The following is a 21,075-nucleotide window of genomic DNA, read 5'->3' as shown; positions in this document are numbered from 1 at the left end:
TGAAATTTGGTTTCAGGGTTATATGAGTCAGCTATACCATGTGATGTGTTGTTAGATTCATAAGCCAAAAATTCCCATCTACCAAACACTTGCATCATTTCAAGTTATTACATGACATCCAAGTTGAAAATTTTCATCACAATTTTCAGTAACTACATTACAAGGATTTCTGAAATTTGGTTGATATGAGTCAGCTTTACCGTGTGCTGCGTTTTCAAATTTATCACTCAACAACTTCCTGTTCACTGAACACTTACATATTTTTACACTATTAACATTTTCCAGTAGCTCACAGTTTCACTTGTTTTAACTTTGGGTTATCTCATCTTCACTGAGATGAAATGGCATATTGCACTTTTGGTCATGGTTCATTGACTTTAAATATTTTGCAGAAGTATTGCTACATTAATTTCAACATTTGGATTACTTTTAATGTCATATCAACATTTTTATTTATTTATTTGGAAAACTTGGTATTACCACACTTTTCTCTTGAATAAGTAAGTGTTGTGTATAGATGCCTAGAAGTAAAACATACTATGGAAGGCCACTCTTTTCTACATTGTAAATGAATAATTTAAAATGACAGTTTTATAAATGTTCACCTATAAACTTGAATGATATTGTTCAAGGGTTTTTACATCACATGGCTGATTCAGATGCTGTTTTAAGAGCAGAATCAGGAATGTCCTTAATTGAAGAAGAAGAGGTGGAGACAAAGCCAGAACAGTTTTTCAGTTATACTGATGTGTTGTTGTGTCCAGAAACACAAACTGCAGCAGAGCCATACTTTAGTACAGATGCATGGCAGCTTGTTTTAAATACTCTCAAAGTATTAGAAGGTAATCAGTCTGAATATCTATAATATGGCATTGACACATTCCCTTGGAACTGATTTTTCAAATGATATAAAAGGTTTAATCTAAATGGTTGAAAATATATTGAAAGGTACAGAAAGGTAGTAAAAAAAACCACCATAAAGCAAAGAACATTGGAAAAAAATTCAAAATAATATCAACCAAGATATTAAACAGACCTATGTTTCTGGGATCTCCTTTACTTAAGCATGTTTAGCTCTTGAGAATATCATGTCACATGTGAAAAGGAAGCATTGATTTTCATAGGAAAAACATTTAATAGCAAATATCAGAGTATGATGCAGATATTCACAGTTTCAAAACTTATTTGAATGACTAGGTTTTTTTTTAAATGATTTTATACTATAGTGTTATTTTTAAAAAGAACCTTCAATTAGATTATTTTCATTACTTTTTTATGTTTTAGATATGTATATTGTTAACACTCAGAAGAAATATGATATGATTTCTCCATCTCGGACAAGAAAAGGCAAAGCTTTAATAGGATCAGCTAAAGGTTGGTCATTAAAAAAATCATTTTGAAAAGAAATATAAATATAAGGACATGATGTGTTATAGTCAATGAGACAACCATTCAGAAAAGCCCATTAAACAAGTTTTAAACAAACAGACCATTGTACGGTCTTCAACAATAAGAAAATAAGAAAAACCTATGCCTTCTTGAGTATTCAAAGTTTAAGAGACCTCAACAATAAAAATATTGGTATTCTATTTGTCAAGAACAAATTAGAAACCTTTTCATCAAATCAATGACGTGACTATAAAAACAACCATACAAGTTATCTCATTCTGATTAGATATAGCATGTTCTGAAGGGCTATTTTGCCAATGAAAAAAGAAAGATATTTTTCGCTTGAAACCCTGCTGATATTTCTGCTTAATAACACATAACATTAATACAGATGGGAAAGTGAAACATTTGCTATTGATTTCAATTGTTCTTTCTCTTCAAGGCATTACTAAAAAAAAAGTCACAATTAATAAAGCAAGCTATTGATTAAGCATCATTGTGAAGTGGGAAAAGAAGTATAATTTGAGCAAATACCATGGTTGAGATAGTGAACCATGATTTAGCATGTTACTAAGACAATTAGTATATTCTAATTCCATTTAAAGAATGTCATTGTGTTTAAAATATGACCAAGCTTTGGCTTTGTCTGAATCCGTGAACCAGTTTTGATGGTCAACAATAGTTATTATATATGATATAAATTGCAAATTCATGTATGATTCTTGTTAACAACATTTGTAGCATTAAAAAAAATATTTAAAAATTTCACTTTGTAAACTTTATTATTGAATTCAGGATCAAACAGTTTATAAATTTATTGTAGGAAGAATATTTAAAAAGTGTTCAAAAAAGAAATCAGACCAGATTGATTCAGGTAATTAATTCTTTCAAGAAGGAAAAAAAAGGAAAAATCAAATACCTAACTGTCCTTCGTTGGTTGAAAGGTCATTTTGGGTATTACCATTTATTTGGTGTCAATCATATGTAATTAAAAACCTGCTCTTAAGAGCCTCAAGTTTTATATATTGTTGATTTTACGTTTTTGATTTATGGGAATTTATTCATAAAAATTTGAGAGAATTCTGATTAAAACTCAAAAATGCTTTGAGGGATTTCCATGAAACTTTGGTGAGCGGTGGTGTAGTGGTGAGTGCATCGGACTACTATCACAAAGTTTCCTGGTTCAATTCCCAGTTGGGATGAAAATTTCAGAAACTGAATTGTCAGCTCTCCCTTGACACCATTTGCGAGTATGGTCTTGAGAAAACGATGATAGTCCGTTGGAAGGGGACAATAAATGGCTGACCGGTGTTAAGAGAGAGCCATAGCTCTTGCATGTAAGAGACACCCTTGGAGATTTCGAAACAGAGCAGCACTCGTACCCGCAAAGTGGAAAGAAATTAATATAAGTTGCAAAACTTGATTCCCAATCCACTATAAATAAATATGTGTAAACTAAACTTTGGTGAGTTGTTTATTTGCATTGACATACCTTCCCTTTTCTTATTTTAAATTTTGTTGATCTTATGTTTAAAAGGAGTACTGGGATTTTATTCATAAAATAGGAGGGATTTTCAAGTTTTCTAACTCTTACACAAAACACTTTGAGCAGTTTTCCTGGTGACTTGATTACATGTATAACCACCCTTTTTTCAATATAAATTTCTGATATGAAATGGATACCACTGTGTTTTCATGTCTCACAATTTACCATGTTGGGGGCCGAAGTCTATTTAAGCAGTGCTCAAAGTATTTCTAGCGGATCATTTCATTAAAGCATAATGATAATGAAGAGCTGAAAGGGTGGTGAGGTGTATATCATGCCCTCATGGCCCAGCTCTTTGATAATTGTATCTGACAGACATCCACTGCCTGTTTGCAGATACTTTGAATTTTTCAGTTTGATGTTTGAACTTCAATGTTTTTATTACTTATTTCTCCAGTACAACGAAATAAAACTCATTCATCTAGTTCGAGCGCATTTTCATGTTGTCAACTACTTTGAATAATGAGTGGGTTATGCTTAGCAAAATATGGGATAAAGTTTTGCTTTCTAAATTTCTAGCAATATATTTACACAGTCAGTATTGTACACAAAAGCTTACCATGAATGAGCATAGTATTTGATAAAACCAATACTTTTTAAAAGGATCAACAAGTCATTAGCAGGTCATGTGTTTAATTTGTTGTTGGGTAAGGTAAATTTTATTTTACTTGTGTTAGAATATTTGGGTCACAATGAGCTACAATTATTAGATGTGCTAGCTAAGTCAAGTTACATCTGAAGTATTTGGTGATAAGATACTTATTTTTAGAATATATTGTATTACAATTGAGCCCCTAATGTAATGGTGTGACTAGTCAGTTTCTTCAGCACAGTCGCATTTAACCCTTAATAATTGATTACTTTATAGGAAAAAGAAATGTATATTCCTTCACAAGTGAAGACAGTTCTCCACTAAAAGCAATGGAAGGTGAGTGAGTAAAAAAATGTTATATTCAAATTAACTTTATTTTAGAAAAAAACAATATTTAGCTCACCTTACTCATAGGGACAATGTAAGTTGAAACTATGACTTATTCTTATATCCATATAAATGGCTGTCCTTAAGACCAAAGAATTGTTAAACCATTTGGAAACCTGAAGCCTAATTTTTTTCTGTAGTTGTCTTGTTTCATAATAATTTATAGGTAATGAAGATTAAAGTTATGACCTATTTGTAGGAAAAACAGAAAAAAAATCCTCAACAAGTGACGACAGATCTCCATTAAAAGCAACAGATGGTAGGTATATTTTCTTATTTCAGTATGTATATTTACAGCTTTATGTTGTCCTAGATATAACTATGTGTCTAGCCTACTTCAAAGAAAAAGAATTAATATAAGGCATGTCAGATACTAGATTGAAGTTTAGTTTATAGAACAAAGTGATCCTATACATGCTTTATTGACTTCGTTGTCAACAGTTATATGGATCTGCTTACCCTTCCAGAGCACCTGAGATCACCCTCAGTTTTTGGTGGGGTTTGTGTTGCTTAGCTTAGTTTTCTATGTTGTGTCTTGTGTACTATTGTTTGTCTGTTTGTCATTTTTATACGCCCGTCAAATTTTGACGGGACGTATTATGGTATACAAATGTCAGGTGTCCGTCCGTCCGTCCGTCCGTCTGTCTGTCTGTCTGTCCGTCTGTCTGTCCGGCGTAAACATGTCGCACCGTAACTTGAGAACGACTTATCTAAATTTCATGAAACTTAATATAGTTGTTTTTTATGATGGTCAAATGATCTGTATACTTTTTCGTGAAAATAAGATTTAAACTTTTTGAGTTAGGGCACTTTGTAACTAAAACAGGGGTGTGTTTTTTTTCACATGTCGCGCTGTATCTCAAAAACGATTTAAGATTATTTCTTAAAACTTTACACACTTCTTTGTTATATTAAACTGAAGATCTGTAAACTTTTTGGTGATGACTCAAAATTTTATTTTTGAGTTATTGAGTATTTTGTAAAAAAGGGATGGTTTTTTTTAACATGTCGCGCCGTATCTCAAAAGCAATTTATGATTATTGCTTGAAACTGTACACACTTCTTTGTTATATTAATCTTAAGACCTGTATACTCTTTGGTTTCATACAAAATTTTATTTTAGTGATATTTGTAAAAAAAAAAACAGAGTGGGGGGGTTTCACATGTCCCGTCGTGTCTCAAAAACAATAAATGGTTATTGCTTAAAACTTTCTCAGAAACTATTTATGATTATTGCATAAAACTTTCACACAAGACGTCGGGCGTGTCATGCGCTCATGGCGCAGCTGTTTATTGTTTTTAACCATAGCATTGTCAGTTTATTTTCAATTTATGAGTTTGACTGTCCCTCTGGAATCTTTCGCCCCTCTTTAAGGTTCAATCTGTGGTTACAGTCTTTTGAGAAATCAAACATTGTGTCAAACCTTCATGAAATTTTATGAAATTTGAAAAGAAGGTTGTTTATGACCAACTGACAGTATTCAGAGCAAAGTTTTGAAAATAATCATATAAATATATAGTATACTGTATACATATGTTTGAAGGACTTTATTGGATAATGATTTTAGTAGGGAGAAGAAATTTGAATATTTTACCAAGTGCGGAAAGTTCTCCAGTAAAAGCAACATATGGTGAGTATGAATTTTAACTAGACATTTTTAACATCCGGATTAAATTAATGTGACAAATTTTTTTCTGGGCTTTTAATGAAAATACATAGAAACCATATATTTTCAGTATCAGGGTAAGATTAACTGTTTTTTGACACCTTCATTGTCTACTTTTCACCTTTCTTATGTTTCTTTTCAACTAATACCACTTGTAATTAAGAATGTAAAGACCTATATAAGTCTCTGAACAATTGGTTAAGATTGTTATTTTATTCAAAGTAAAATTGAGAATGGAAATAGGGAATGTGTCAAACAGACAAAAACATGACCGAAGAGCAGAAAACAGCCAAAGGCCACAATTGGTCTTCAATACAGCTGGGCCCTAAAAAAAAATGTGTACTAGTCTAGTGATAACTGATGTCAATCTAAACTCTGAAGTATATTAATGAACTAAACTTAAAAATCAATCAAGATGAACAAAGGCCAGAGGCTTCTAACTTAGGACAGGTGCAAAAATGGGATTGGTTAAACATGTTATTTTGAGATATCCCATATGCCTCTTGCCAATACAGAAAATACAAACACACAGCAATATGCACAGTAAAAGAATAGGTAACAAAAGAAACTAAAAAAATGACAATGGTACATAAATTAACAAAGTAATACTAGCATTTACTGACAGGCCAGCTCAAAACTTGGATTAAACTGACTGAAAGTTAATGTCTTCATCATATGAATATCAATCTCAATTCCTCCTGTTAGTGATTAAGTATCATTACATCATAAAATATATGAGAAGTACATAACCCTGTCACTTGCAATGACCCCCATTAGTGAATCAATATTAAAGCTAAAATTTGCCATCTTTAATAACATGAAAACAGAATCATAAATATATCCCTTTTTTAATAGGTCTTTTTAAAGATTTTGAGTTGAAAGCTGACATTTTTTTGCGTTTGTAAATAATTTAACCGTATTGGATTTGAAACACTAGAAAGTATACGAAGTCTGCATGCTGATTTCTATTTATGAATGATGACCTTGTACTTATGATAAGATTTAGTAAATGTTTTGACTAGTTTATGATATCTAAAACCCTTGTGTAATTATTTTTCAGAAAAACATAGATTTCTTTCGCTAAAATCTAGTACATTGTTACATACACAAGCGAAATTGTAAAAGTTGAAATATAAACACCATAAGATGGTGAAAAAGGAATGTCACCATCTAAAAATGGATAATTAACCATATGAAATGTTTACTTTTTCAGATTTAAATGATGCTATAGATGTGTGCCCAATTTTAGAAAAGACCAGTGAAATTACTGGAGACGGTGAAAAGATAAGTGAAACTACTGGACAAGGTGAAAAGATTAGTGAAACTACTGGACAAGGTGAAAAGATTAGTGAAACTACTGGACAAGGTGAAAAGATTAGTGAAACTACTGGACAATGTGAAAAGATTAGTGAAATTACTGGAGATAGTGAAAAGATAGGTGAAACTACTGGACAAGGTGGAAAGATTAGTGAAACTACTGAAAATGGTAAATATTCTGAAGTTTTTACAATATCAAATCAGTCAAAGGTTGTATTGGTGACTGTGGCTTCTCTTCAAATTTTTGAGATGGCCACCATATACTTAAAATTGGAAGATTGTGTAAGGCTGAAGGTTTTATAATATCTCTTAGTATTTAATACAATGGACCCAATAGAGATTGTTTGCATCTCACTGATATTTACTTTACCATAGGGCAGATGTTTTATGAATGTGATAGTTTAGTTTCCTTATGCAACAATCTTTCTCAGGTGCTTTGCTGTTATTTTGATAGTTATTTTTGAAATGAATGATAACTGATTAAACTGATTTAAGGTGTGTGAAAACAAATTTCAGCTTCATAATGCAAAATTTAAAGAAGTTGAAATAATGACAAAATTGATAATGGAAATTGGGAATGTGTAAAAAAGCAATAATCCAACCAAAGAGCAGAAACATATGAAGACCCCCTTTGGGTCTTCAACACAGAGAGAAAATCCAACACCTTTAGCTGGCAACTTATAAAAAATGTGTACTAGTGCAGTGAAAATCGACGCCACACTATTATTATCCAAAACATATAAAAGAACTGAAGGGCATAGTTGACCATAATTCATTTATACAAATGTAAGAGACAGCATACACATTGTGATGACACCTTGTCTATCTCTTCTAAGGTATTGGAATGCTGTCTTTTCTTTTAAGGTAATCAGAAATAATTTTTTGTCAGTTTGAATGACTGAATTTGTGTTTTTGGCATCCTAATGCAGATCAAAGTGAAAGATCCAAAATATATTTTATATGCCTTGGACAATATATTTGTTTCATTAAAAACAAGTTGTTGTTTTGAACTGTAATTGGATAATCTAAGTATAAGTTGATCTGAATATATGATATAGTTTCCAAGTATTTACAAAGTAAGAAAAGTTATCTGTTCCTGATGTGTCATGTGATTTAAGCAATATAAAAGTTTTTTTGCTAATATAATAAATTTATCTTTCTAGGAAGAAAAAGAACAAGTTGTTCTTCAAAAAATGAAAAAGTGGATGCAACAGAATCCAAGAAGTGCACAGTAAGACTGACTGATATTGGTACTATTAAAAACTTGAAAACATATGTTGATAAGACAGAGAAAAAAAGAAAAAGAAGAAAGATATGTCTAAAGAACTTGTAAAATAATATATGTAATATGTTAAGTTTTAAATAAGTTCATCTGATATGAAACAACAAATTCAGGATACTTTGTGTCATATTTCAAATAAGTTGAATGGATATCTACTTTTATGATAAAACTATGATATTTCAAAAAGTTGTAAATATTTTTTGTCTAATTTATGAAAATCAGTAATAGAATAAGGAAAAAAGTGTAAATATATTAATATATAACAAAATCCCTTCAAGAAAATCTTGACCTTTAGCTTAGTCATGCAGTTCTATGACAGCAGAACTTGTTTTATGTTATAGTAGCAACTTAAATATAAGTATGACCAAATGCTAAGCAAATAATAGAAATCAGGAAAGAGAACACATTGTTGTGTATTAATTCTGTGGGACTTGATTATTTATCTAAAGTTTTTCAATAGTGTTAATGTATGTCATGTCTGCAAATTTTCTACACTAATATTTTTCAATGTTAAATTTTTTTCCATCAAGTAAATGAGTCTGCAATACAAACAAAAGAGTGTATTGCACAGTTCTTTCCATTAAGGTCATGTGTATTCATTTATGCACAAAAAAAGTCATAACTATAAGTATTGTTTTTATAACTGTGTAATGTTTACCCTCCTATATCAAGTATATTGGCCAAGAAACTTGAGAAAAAAGTTCAAATTCTGTAAAGTTTTGCTTGAGCCGGATTTTTTCAGCAAGAAATTATTATATATATATAAAGAAGTTCAAGTCAAATATGAACTTGATTTTTACATTATACTATATATAGATATAATACTTTTACTTAATCATGCTCCTCGGATATACAAGTTGTCCAATTATTGAATTGAATAAAAGACAAATATTGGTGTGTAACGATCTTCATACTGTTAGCGTTCAGCCAGGATGAAGAGGTTTTGCTCCAATTGGATTGAGTTATTATAGTTATAAAAAAAGGAAGTGCATTCTAGATTGATTGATAGAGATGGAATCTTATAGTTAATTTTAGTTATGATTTGAGGATAATGATATATAAATAAAGTCTATCTTGTGACTTTAATATTTTATTGTTGTTGTTTGCTTAAACAATATGTTAAGTTTTTTGTTAATAATTTGTGTCTTTATTTATTCTGTTACATTATCAGCTTTTTTGTGAACCTTCAGAATTTGTGGATAATCTTTTGCAACATAAATGTCAAAATATTCATGCATCATGCATCTTTAATTTTCTTTTTCTTTGCATAATATGTACCATAATGTATATAGAGATAATCTTTTTACCTAATCATTCTGCTCGGATATACAAGTTGTCCAATTATTGAATTGAATAAAAGACAAATATTGGTGTGTAACGATCTTCATACTGTTAGCGTTCAGCCAGGATGAAGAGGTTATGCTCCAAATTGTCTCTTGTTGATTATTGATTAACCCTTAAGGGTAAAGACCAAATGTTTGGACATTCAAAGAGTGTTTTGAAAACAAAATCCACATGATTGTCTGAAGGTTTGCTATGGTGTAGAAGCATCTTGAAAACATATCTGCTTTTATCCTTTTTCCTTTTTGGGGTGGGTAAGAATATAATTCTTAATAAGGAACTATAATTAAATAGTTGGGAAAAAAGGAAAAAGGATATTGCAATTCTATCATGAATAAGCTAATTCTTCATTTAAACTTTGGTCATGATGGTGAACCCAGTGTGGTTACCATTGTGCCCTAGACCAAAGTTAATTTAGCACTAAAAAGGAGTGAGTTTTTATTAGATGTTGTTAATAATTATATGCAAATGCAAAATGAAAATGATATTGTAGAAATAGAAATTATTTTATCAGAGTATAATCGCAATTTTACATTAGGCTTTTTATTTAAACAATTATTAAATGACAATAATGAAGTAAAAAGATGTAGAGAGGGCAAAACAGCTCATCTTGTTCCACTGATTGAAAAGTTCAAACTTGAAACAGACTTTGTTAAACTGCTTCTGCCACGAAAAATCAGAGCAAAAAATGCTGTTGCCATTCATTCACTTTATATCAAACCAATGTATCGTTCTGTCATTAATGAGTTTTATTTACTTAATTTACATGGAGTAAATTCACAGGGACATATAAGTGCAGAAGATTTTATGAGGTTATTGCACGAACTTAAAACCTGTCATGCTCATTATTTAGTGCACATTTTACCAGTTTGCATTTGTTTGAGATGCACTGAATATAGACATGAAAGACTTAATCAGCTTTCAGAATGTACCTATGCAACACCTTACCATGGTCCTATTACAAATAGCCCTTTCCGTAATTTACCAGTAGGACAACAACGATTAACAGGTGGCAGACCTGGATAATGTTATTCTGTTATTCCATAGTTTACATGTATTACATCTTTCACATTGTTATTTGTTTATTATGCTAATAAATGATTAGTACACAATTGAATATCATTTGTCTTTATTTTAATCATATATAAGTTACTAGTAGTTGTTGATTTATTCATAGACGAAACATACTGAAAAATAATAAACAGAAAAAAAAGATTTGAAGAGGCCATATTTTGAATGAACATTCAAAATATTGTGGCATTTAAGGTCTCAAGGTCTATTGATTATTTAATATTTCATGGGAATTTGTTTTTTTAATTTTTTAATAAATTTCCAAATATAGGCAACCAATGTTCAACAGTCATAATTCGATAAAAAGAAAACAAATCAAGGCTGCAAACAAAAACTGTTAGAGTATTTTAAAGTTTCTCAACGTAACAGTTTTTTTCTTATTTTCCTCCTTACAAAGTAATTAACCATAGACATGGAATAACTTTTATGTTTAGGTAATTAGGTTTCATGATTGCCAATGTTCTACTATAATGTTCCAGCCAAAGACACAAGGATATGAATATTACAGTATAGCCTTTATCATGAAAAAACTCTTTGATTGTATTTAAAGCAACAGTAGTATACCGCTGTTCAATAGTCATAAATCTAATCAAACAATAAAAATAACATTTAGCCTCAGAAACAGTTCAAAGAGATTATTCAAAAGCAGAGATCAAGTTTAGTGTAAATGTTGAATAAGATTCTAGCATATCAAATCACACAAAATATCAGAACCCTATAATTTCTGTCATCAATACAAGTGTTCTCTAGAAATTTCAACGAGTGAATAAGCCATATGGTACTAGCATTAAACATCAGCTCCCTTTACAAACCTTAACACAAAATTATAAGCATTCGCCGAAAATTGAAGGGTTTGTTAGCATTGATAGCATGGAGAACTTGCATTACATTTCATAAACAATGCGTCTTTGGAGTGCTTTTGTGGATGCTTCTTCAGCGGCTTCTGCTTGATCTCTGATTTTGAAATGTCGACTTATTTTTTTTGTTTTGTTTCGGACTTTTCTCTAATGGTTGACATTCTTCCTACACCAATGAATGAGAAAGTGAGCTTAACATGCTTAAGTGGAAGAATCGGAATTACAAATAAATAATCATGCATATTATATATACATTCGGAAGCATCGGTATTTCCTTCCAAAAATCACGACTTTGCACGAGTTAACACATACTACTGTATCATTTTGTCCACTATTGCAATTGCTATTGTGACTATGTTGAACGCATCCATCCCATCGAACACGAGATAAAGGATACAACAGATACAGTTAAGTCGGCCTCATATATTGACTTACATCTACACATTGACAATGAGGGTCTAAGTAGCAACATTCCAGCAGCGCCTGCATACGGAGTATATATCTCCAAATTGATACGATATCAAGAGCTGGTTAATAACCGCTATGGATGAACAGTTTCACAGATGATATCAGATATGTTCCTTACGTGGTTACTACAATCCCCTTCCCTTTTCATGAATGTGACCTACCGAATGAGACTATTTACCAGGTTTGTTGAAATAACATAAGCAACACGACGGGTGCCACATGTGGAGCAGGATCTGCGTACCCTTCCGGAGCACATGAGACCCCCCAGTTTTTGGTGGGGTTTGTGTTGCTTAGTCTTTAGTTTTCTATGTTGTGTCTTGTGTACTATTGTTTGTCTGTTTGTCTTTTTCGTTTTTAGCCATTGCGTTGTCAGTTTATTTTCGATCTATGAGTTTGACTGTCCCTCTAGTATCTTTCGCCCCTCTTTTGCCAAACAAAGTTTACCTTATATCCTCTTCTGCGTTGTGTCATATATTTCATATTACAGCACTTATAAAAACAGTTTGTGACTGAGGTCAGACTAAGATAACCGTTGACAACAAAAATCTCTGCAATAGTTAGAAAAAATGAAAATAAGGTATATATCGCATGCGTCCAAAGCGCTATTCCGGGTTGATCTTAATCATTTACGCTCAGAGCCTTATATTTGAAAGACGAAGATGTAAAAAAAAAAACAACAGAAACAGTTGAAGAGCTATTCGACCAAAAGAACAAAAAAATAAGACAACATAGTTGACGGTCAGCTGCACCTGGTGGACTTGAAATCTTAGGTTTTTTTTATTTAAATATTTATAATTGGACAATTGAAGAGAATTTGAAGGAACTGCAGAATCAAAACTCCTTTTTTTGCTGGCATGGTTTATAAAAAAAGTCGATATAATATATGTTATTACCAATGTAATTTCAACTGATCTTACGCTTTAATTTGCATATGGACAGTCTTTTTGAAGATGTGTGCAATAAGGATGATTTCCGTTACAATTATAATTGATTTCTAATCACTTATCAGTGTCACAAAACGGATATACAAAAGAGCTGACGGTATGATACTAGTATGGGACAAATAGCTGAACACTAATTGATGAATTTATCCAAAAAAACACCTGTATATGTACGGACTGGTCCATGATGAGCAAACCGGTAAAACACCGCCAGTCAAGTGAAATAAATCAAGTATTAACATCAGAACAGTTATTAAAAATTAAATTGGAAATATATTATAATTGCTTCCTTTGTTGAAACACCATTTAAAAACAAATAATATAAAGGTCATACAATTATTCAAGCATTTAGGAGACAAAAGTCAAAACATAAAGGCGCTTTTAATGCTGAACTCACCTGAACGTTTGAAAAGTCCTTGATTTATCCTTTGTCTAAAGCGTTTGAAAGATAAAGAATTTTGAAGACTTCAAAATGGCGCAAATTTATATTTTATTTATAGTTAAATGGCAAAAACATCAAATTTGTCTGTTTTATAAATTGCAATGAGAATTTTATTTAGAGAAAGAATCATACCAAAACAGGAGGAAACATCAGGAATCTTTTACGTGAGTATTTCCTTATATTTGACTTGTTTATCTATCTGTTTGTATGAGAAAATGTAAACAAAGTATCTACTGGACCCATATGCTCATGTACAAGTTCTATAGCTGATATATATGTTCAAACAGCTCAGTCAATTGTTGATTATTATACATTTTTTTCAAGTATTCTTTTATTCATATTTTGGACATCTTCAATCGCCTGTCCAAAGCCAAACTGACTCCTCGTTAGGTTTGTCTTGTCTTGACTTAATCTTAATGGTTTATATATTGTTTTTAAACGACGTATAATATATGTGGACACAACATATAATAAACAGTACTGCCTAGTATACAATATGAATTTGAAGTATACAAAAGGAGGATGATAACAAACATTTAGCGATAATACCGTGTCACAAATATGCAAATGCAGCTATTGTGTTTCTTTGAAACCTACATGTAAATAAGTACCTGTGTTACTTAGTATTCTTAAATCAAGATACAGGGGCAGATCCAGCCATTTTCATAAGGGGGAACGGGGGTCAAAGCATAAGTTCCAGGAATCTACCCCCCTCCCTAATCTGCCCCTGAGACATAATATACATAACACGTACCTCATATGTGAAATATTTTACATTTACTGTATCATCATACAATTTCGTAAAAAACTAAAACTTTAGCATTTTATATCATGTAACTTTAATATTATAAGAACTTGTTCAAATTTCGAAGAATGCTAAAATTTTAGTTTCATAAATTGAATCTTTTTTTTTGGCAGCTAAAATTTTAGCCGTAAGAGTTTTGAATTAAAATTTTCGGTAGGCTAAAAATTTAGTTTTAATATATAAATGTATTGTGTATTATATATAAAAAGGGAATGCTAAATTTATAGCAAAGATGTTATTTCTTTTCTTTTTATTGCAGGATGATACTAAACCAGTTCGGAATTTTCTTATCTTATTTCTTTAATAGATAAATTGTATTCAGCTGAATTATTGAAAAGCTGAATGCAGTTTCTCTGGCACAAAAGAAATTAAGGTTTTTCAACATGGATGCGAATTGTTTCTTTTTATGAAATGGTTATTTAAAAAGATATATGTAAGTAATCATACATTAAATTTAAAACACAGGTTTTTAGCGAAAAAACATAAACTTTTAGCCATTTTGCAATGATTCAAAACAATCCATTATGAGAATGAAAATTGCAGTGAATCAAAATTTATTGCAGTCCGTTTTTACTGAAAACAAAATCAATATTAGTACCAATAAAAACAATATTTAATGATACAATTACAGTGTTGAATTGGTAACCTTTTAGAATAAGTTTATTTAAAGGATCGATAAGTTTACCAGGATCGTTTCTAAATTTCCGGGCACGGTAAAAAATATTGCCGTAAAAATGAGGATGTGCAATCCCGTTTGAAATAAGTTTTCTACAGGTACAACCAAACTTCAAAACCAAATCTTTATATCTGTTGAAGAATTTAGTAAAGGTTTTAAGTAATTTGTGGTAACGAAATCCCTGGCTTAATAATTTACCAGTAATACATAGATTACGTTCGTTAAAATCAAAAACGTCACAACAGACACGGGCATAGCGGACGAGTTGTGAAGTATAAAGTTTTGTTTTCAACCGACCCTCATTGTCAATTTCTAGATGTAAGTCAAGATATGAGGCATATTTAACTGTATCTGTAGTATCCTTTATCTCTAGTTCGATGGGATAGATTCGTTCAACATAGTCACCAAATTTTGTATTATTTAGTGAGAGAACATCATCTATATAGCGGAACGTAAAATTAAAGGATATTGCTAACTTCTTATCTTTCTTCCTAAGAAGTTCCTGTATGAAGTCAGCCTCATAATAATAAAGAAACAAGTCGACAAGAAGAGGGGCACAATTGGTTCCCATTGGAATTTCGACAGTCTGTTGAAAAACGTCCTCCAAACGTAACAAATATGTTGTCAATCAAGAAATCAAGCATCTTGATAATGTCAGTTTCAGAGAATTTTTTGTTTGAATCAAAGTGATTCTTTACAAAGTAGGATTTATCCCCCCCAAGACAAGATACTTGTATCTACGTTCGCCATTCTTTTTAATGAAACAAAGTAATACCAACTCTTTCAATTTGTCTTTTAGTTTGGAATGGGGAATACTTGTGTAAAGTGTAGAAAAGTCAAATTTTTTAATACTATTGGAAGATGAGAGAGTTTTAGATTGTATGTACTCTAAAAGATCTTTGGAATTTTTTAGTATCCACATCTGATTCACGCCACCTCTATAATAGGCAGTTTCACAATAACTTTGGAGCCCGGCTTTGATTGCTGATAAAAGAGATGTTAATAATTTAGAAAGAGGTTTCGTGGAGCACTTGGAAGACCAAGCAATATACCGTTGTTTGTAAGGACACTTATGTAGTTTAGGTATCCAATACAGTGATGGAAGATCCAGTTCTTCATCTTTGGTTGAAATTCCAAAGGAACATAGAACAGACCTATGATTATCCATGATTTCCTCTTTTGTAAGTGTCGTGAGGGGATATGTTGAGTTTCCAAAAGAATTGTCAATACCTAATTCATTTATCAAGCAGTTTATGTAATGATATTTACACACAAAACGATGTTGTTTGGGGCTTTATCTGAGGGGACAACAACATATTTGTTATGGAGGTAGGACAAGTGTTTTGCAACATTTGGGTCTTTAAAAATTGACGTAGCGTGGGTATAAATAGACCCATTTAATTTCTTGATTCGAATTTGTATCAACGACCTCACAACCTTAATCCATTCGGAAAGAGTATGTACGTCTTCTTTCTCGCGTTTTAACGTAAAATTAAAGGATATTGCTATCTTCTTATCTTTCTTCCTAAGAAGTTCCTGTATGAAGTCAGCCTCATAATAATAAAGAAAACAAGTCGACGAGAAGAGGGCACAATTGGTTCCCATTGGAATTTCGACAGTCTGTTGAAAAACACGTCCTCCAAACGTAACAAATATGTTGTCAATCAAGAAATCAAGCATCTTGATAATGTCAGTTTCAGAGAATTTTTTGTTTGAATCAAAGTGATTCTTTACAAAGTAGGATTTATCCCTCCCCAAGACAAGATACTTGTATCTACGTTCGCCATTCTTTTTAATGAAACAAAGTAATACCAACTCTTTCAATTTGTCTTTTAGTTTGGAATGGGGAATACTTGTGTAAAGTGTAGAAAAGTCAAATTTTTTAATACTATTGCAAGATGAGAGAGTCTTAAATTGTATGTACTCTAAAAGATCTTTGGAATTTTTAAGTATCCATATCTGATTCACGCCACCTCTATAATAGGCAGTTTCACATTAACTTTAAAGCCCGGCTTTGATTGCTGATAAAAGAGATGTTAATAATTTAGAAAGTGGTTTCGTGGAGCACTTGGAAGACCAAGCAATATACCGTTGTTTGTAAGGACACTTATGTAGTTTAGGTATCCAATACAGTGATGGAAGATCCAGTTCTTCATCTTTGGTTGAAATTCCAAAGGAACATAGAACAGACCTATGATTATCCATGATTTCCTCTTTTGTAAGTGTCGTGAGGGGATATGTTGAGTTTCCAAATGAATTGTCAATACCTAATTCATTTATCAAGCAGTTTATGTAATGATATTAACACACAAAACGATGTTGTTTGGGGCTTTATCTGAGGGGACAACAACATATTTGTTATGGAGGTAGGACAAGTGTTTTGCAACATTTGGGTCTTTAAAAATTGACGTAGCGTGGGTATAAATAGACCCATTTAATTTCTTAATTCGAATTTGTATCAACGACCTCACAACCTTAATCCATTCGGAAAGAGTATCTACGTCTTCTTTCTCGCGTTTTAACGTAAAATTAAAATATTGCTATCTTCTTATCTTTCTTCCTAAGAAGTTCCTGTATGAAGTCAGCCTCATAATAATAAAGAAAACAAGTCGACGAGAAGAGGGCACAATTGGTTCCCATTGGAATTTCGACAGTCTGTTGAAAAACACGTCCTCCAAACGTAACAAATATGTTGTCAATCAAGAAATCAAGCATCTTGATAATGTCAGTTTCAGAGAATGTTTTGTTTGAATCAAAGTGATTCTTTACAAAGTAGGATTTATCCCTCTCCAAGACAAGATACTTGTATCTACGTTCGCCATTCTTTTTAATGAAACAAAGTAATACCAACTCTTTCAATTTATCTTTTAGTTTGGAATGGGGAATACTTGTGTAAAGTGTAGAAAAGTCAAATTTTTTAATACTATTGCAAGATGAGAGAGTCTTAGATTGTATGTACTCTAAAAGATCTTTGGAATTTTTAAGTATCCACATCTGATTCACGCCACCTCTATAATAGGCAGTTTCACATTAACTTCAAAGCCCGGCTTTGATTGCTGATAAAAGAGATGTTAATAATTTAGAAAGTGGTTTCGTGGAGCACTTGGAAGACCAAGCAATATACCGTTGTTTGTAAGGACACTTATGTAGTTTAGGTATCCAATACAGTGATGGAAGATCCAGTTCTTCATCTTTGGTTGAAATTCCAAAGGAACATAGAACAGACCTATGATTATCTATGATTTCCTCTTTTGTAAGTGTCGTGAGGGGATATGTTGAGTTTCCAAATGAATTGTCAATACCTAATTCATTTATCAAGCAGTTTATGTAATGATATTTACACACAAAACGATGTTGTTTGGGGCTTTATCTGAGGGGACAACAACATATTTGCCATGGAGGTAGGACAAGTGTTTTGCAACATTTGGGTCTTTAAAAATAGACGTAGCGTGGGTATTAATAGACCCATTTAATTTCTTAATTCGAATTTGTATCAACGACCTCACAACCTTAATCCATTCGGAAAGAGTATGTACGTCTTCTTTCTCGCGTTTTAACGTAAAATTAAAATATTGCTATCTTCTTATCTTTCTTCCTAAGAAGTTCCTGTATAAAGTCAGCCTCATAATAATAAAGAAAACAAGTCGACGAGAAGAGGGCACAATTGGTTCCCATTGGAATTTCGACAGTCTGTTGAAAAACACGTCCTCCAAACGTAACAAATATGTTGTCAATCAAGAAATCAAGCATCTTGATAATGTCAGTTTCAGAGAATTTTTTGTTTGAATCAAAGTGATTCTTTACAAAGTAGGATTTATCCCTCCCCAAGACAAGATACTTGTATCTACGTTCGCCATTCTTTTTAATGAAACAAAGTAATACCAACTCTTTCAATTTGTCTTTTAGTTTGGAATGGGGAATACTTGTGTAAAGTGTAGAAAAGTCAAATTTTTTAATACTATTGCAAGATGAGAGAGTCTTAGATTGTATGTACTCTAAAAGATCTTTGGAATTTTTAAGTATCCACATCTGATTCACGCCACCTCTATAATAGGCAGTTTCACATTAACTTTAAAGCCCGGCTTTGATTGCTGATAAAAGAGATGTTAATAATTTAGAAAGTGGTTTCGTGGAGCACTTGGAAGACCAAGCAATATACCGTTGTTTGTAAGGACACTTATGTAGTTTAGGTATCCAATACAGTGATGGAAGATCCAGTTCTTCATCTTTGGTTGAAATTCCAAAGGAACATAGAACAGACCTATGATTATCTATGATTTCCTCTTTTGTAAGTTTCGTGAGGGGATATGTTGAGTTTCCAAATGAATTGTCAATACCTAATTCATTTATCAAGCAGTTTATGTAATGATATTTACACACAAAACGATGTTGTTTGGGGCTTTATCTGAGGGGACAACAACATATTTGCCATGGAGGTAGGACAAGTGTTTTGCAACATTTGGGTCTTTAAAAATAGACGTAGCGTGGGTATTAATAGACCCATTTAAATTCTTAATTCGAATTTGTATCAACGACCTCACAGCCTTAATCCATTCGGAAAGAGTATCTACGTCTTCTTTCTCGCGTTTAGCCCATTACCTGGCATAGTTCTCGACTGAATCCATCAGTATTTTGAAGTTGTATTTCCAATTGATGGATTAAGGCTCACGATATTTCGGACCTTTGGATAAAAAATTTCGCAGGGAAGTGTTATAGACAATGTCGAGATCTCCGGTAATAACATGGCCAGCCGGATTATATGTGAATGGGAAACTAGCACAGGTGCAATCAGGAGGTCAATGTTGAGATCCTGCAAAACGTGTTTGTAATTGAAAATTTCAGTTGCAATTGGTTTGGTATAGGTATAAGAAATTATTGGTACAGACTGATCTTTAAAAAAAGGAGGTATTTTCGACTGAACTAATTTATGATGAAGGATATTGCCTAAATTGACGCCATCGAGACCTTTGTTGGCAAAGGAAAGTTTAAGAAAAGATATTTTCTCTTTTTCATCTTTTCCAATGCGAACTGGTTTGAAAAGTCTGTGACTTGCAATATCCGAAATGATAGCTGTAAGTTTGTATTGGTTTGAATGAGGGTTTGTAACAGTGGTTTCCAAACATAAATTGAACAGAGAATGAAGTTTTGAAAGGGATAAAGAATAAAGTTTCGTACGAATGTGATGAATACCTAACGGCTTTTGTATAAATGGCAGCAAGTCATTAATAGAGACATCATGCAAAGTAGGTGATGTATAAAGACGATGACCATGACTGCGTCTACGTCGAGGAGTAGAGTTGAATATATTCATCCCATTCACCGAGCTACAGGAAGGACTAGATAGAATACCTATACCATCAATTTTGTCATTGTAACCATATGGTGTCGCAGTTCCCAATTGTCTACGCAGAGGCGTTGCAAGTTGAGGATTGTTAGTCTTGTAGTATATTTTTTCGATAATACGAACTGTCATAGAGACGATGGAATGATCAGGATGATTAAAATGCTGGTACAGAATGTCGTTTGCTTTGAGGTTTATATCTGATCTATGGCCGCACATACGTTTATTTAGCCTTCCTTTCGTTTTACCGACGTAAACCAATCCGCAAAGGTTACACTCTAATCCATAGAAGGCATTTATAAATTTACAATTCAGATGATCGTAACTTCTAGTAAAATAAGACTTTTTAGTTAAATTGTTAGTGAATTGAGCATCTGTTATTAAAATTTCACAAGTTTTGCAGCCATTTGTTCCACATTTCGAAATGAGACGGTGTTGTTCAGAGTCATCAAAATCCAAAATGTCTTCAAGGAGAACTGAACGTTAGTAAGTTACGTTCTTTATATTCACATAATTTCATCAACTCTACAATATTATCAATATTATCTTTTTTGTACGTTATATACTGAACATCAAGATAAATTATAACTATAGCACAGTTATAAATACCCTGCGAGCACTTCAAAGCAAAAATATATTTGAGAAGATCTGAACGTTGACGTACTATATTGATCATGTTGTTTTTCCATTTTCTAAAACATCATATATAATAATGTATTTAACAATTTACTGTTTTCAAATGAGAATGTAAACCAACTTAAGTAACATCGAGATGCATTTTTATCGGTATCAATGTTTATGTAAACCAAAAAAAATCAATGAAATTTGTTTGAATATATGTGTTTACCTTATCATATGCCCTTCGATTTTTACCGTCCTATCTATTAAACTATGAACCTATGAATGGACTGCAAGATACTTTATTGTGATAAAGTGCTATTCTAAATTACGAA

The 21,075-nt window shown here is 32.0% G+C and overlaps 1 protein-coding gene across 7 annotated transcripts in view; it reads left to right on the top strand.

Annotated features, from left to right (window-relative positions):
• Positions 1-9,311, top strand: part of LOC127730048 (uncharacterized) — a 36,310-nt gene extending 26,999 nt beyond the window's left edge. For 4 of the 7 annotated variants that reach the window (XM_052238091.1, XM_052238090.1, XM_052238096.1 and 1 more), the window contains 8 exons: positions 633-842; positions 1,285-1,374; positions 2,213-2,263; positions 3,804-3,863; positions 4,114-4,173; positions 5,486-5,545; positions 6,795-7,067; positions 8,062-9,311. In XM_052238091.1, the coding sequence (XP_052094051.1) occupies positions 633-842; positions 1,285-1,374; positions 2,213-2,263; positions 3,804-3,863; positions 4,114-4,173; positions 5,486-5,545; positions 6,795-7,067; positions 8,062-8,231 (974 nt within the window). In that variant the 3' untranslated portion in view covers positions 8,232-9,311. The remainder of the gene's footprint in view (positions 1-632; positions 843-1,284; positions 1,375-2,212; positions 2,264-3,803; positions 3,864-4,113; positions 4,174-5,485; positions 5,546-6,794; positions 7,068-8,061) is intronic. The other 3 variants (XM_052238092.1, XM_052238094.1, XM_052238093.1) reach the window with 3 other exon arrangements.
• The last annotated feature ends 11,764 nt before the right edge of the window (positions 9,312-21,075 follow it).

The sequence above is a fragment of the Mytilus californianus genome, unplaced genomic scaffold (assembly GCF_021869535.1).
Source record: "Mytilus californianus isolate M0D057914Y unplaced genomic scaffold, xbMytCali1.0.p SCAF_2, whole genome shotgun sequence".
NCBI lineage: Eukaryota > Metazoa > Mollusca > Bivalvia > Mytilida > Mytilidae > Mytilus > Mytilus californianus.
This window is presented reverse-complemented; position numbering and strand designations above follow the sequence as displayed.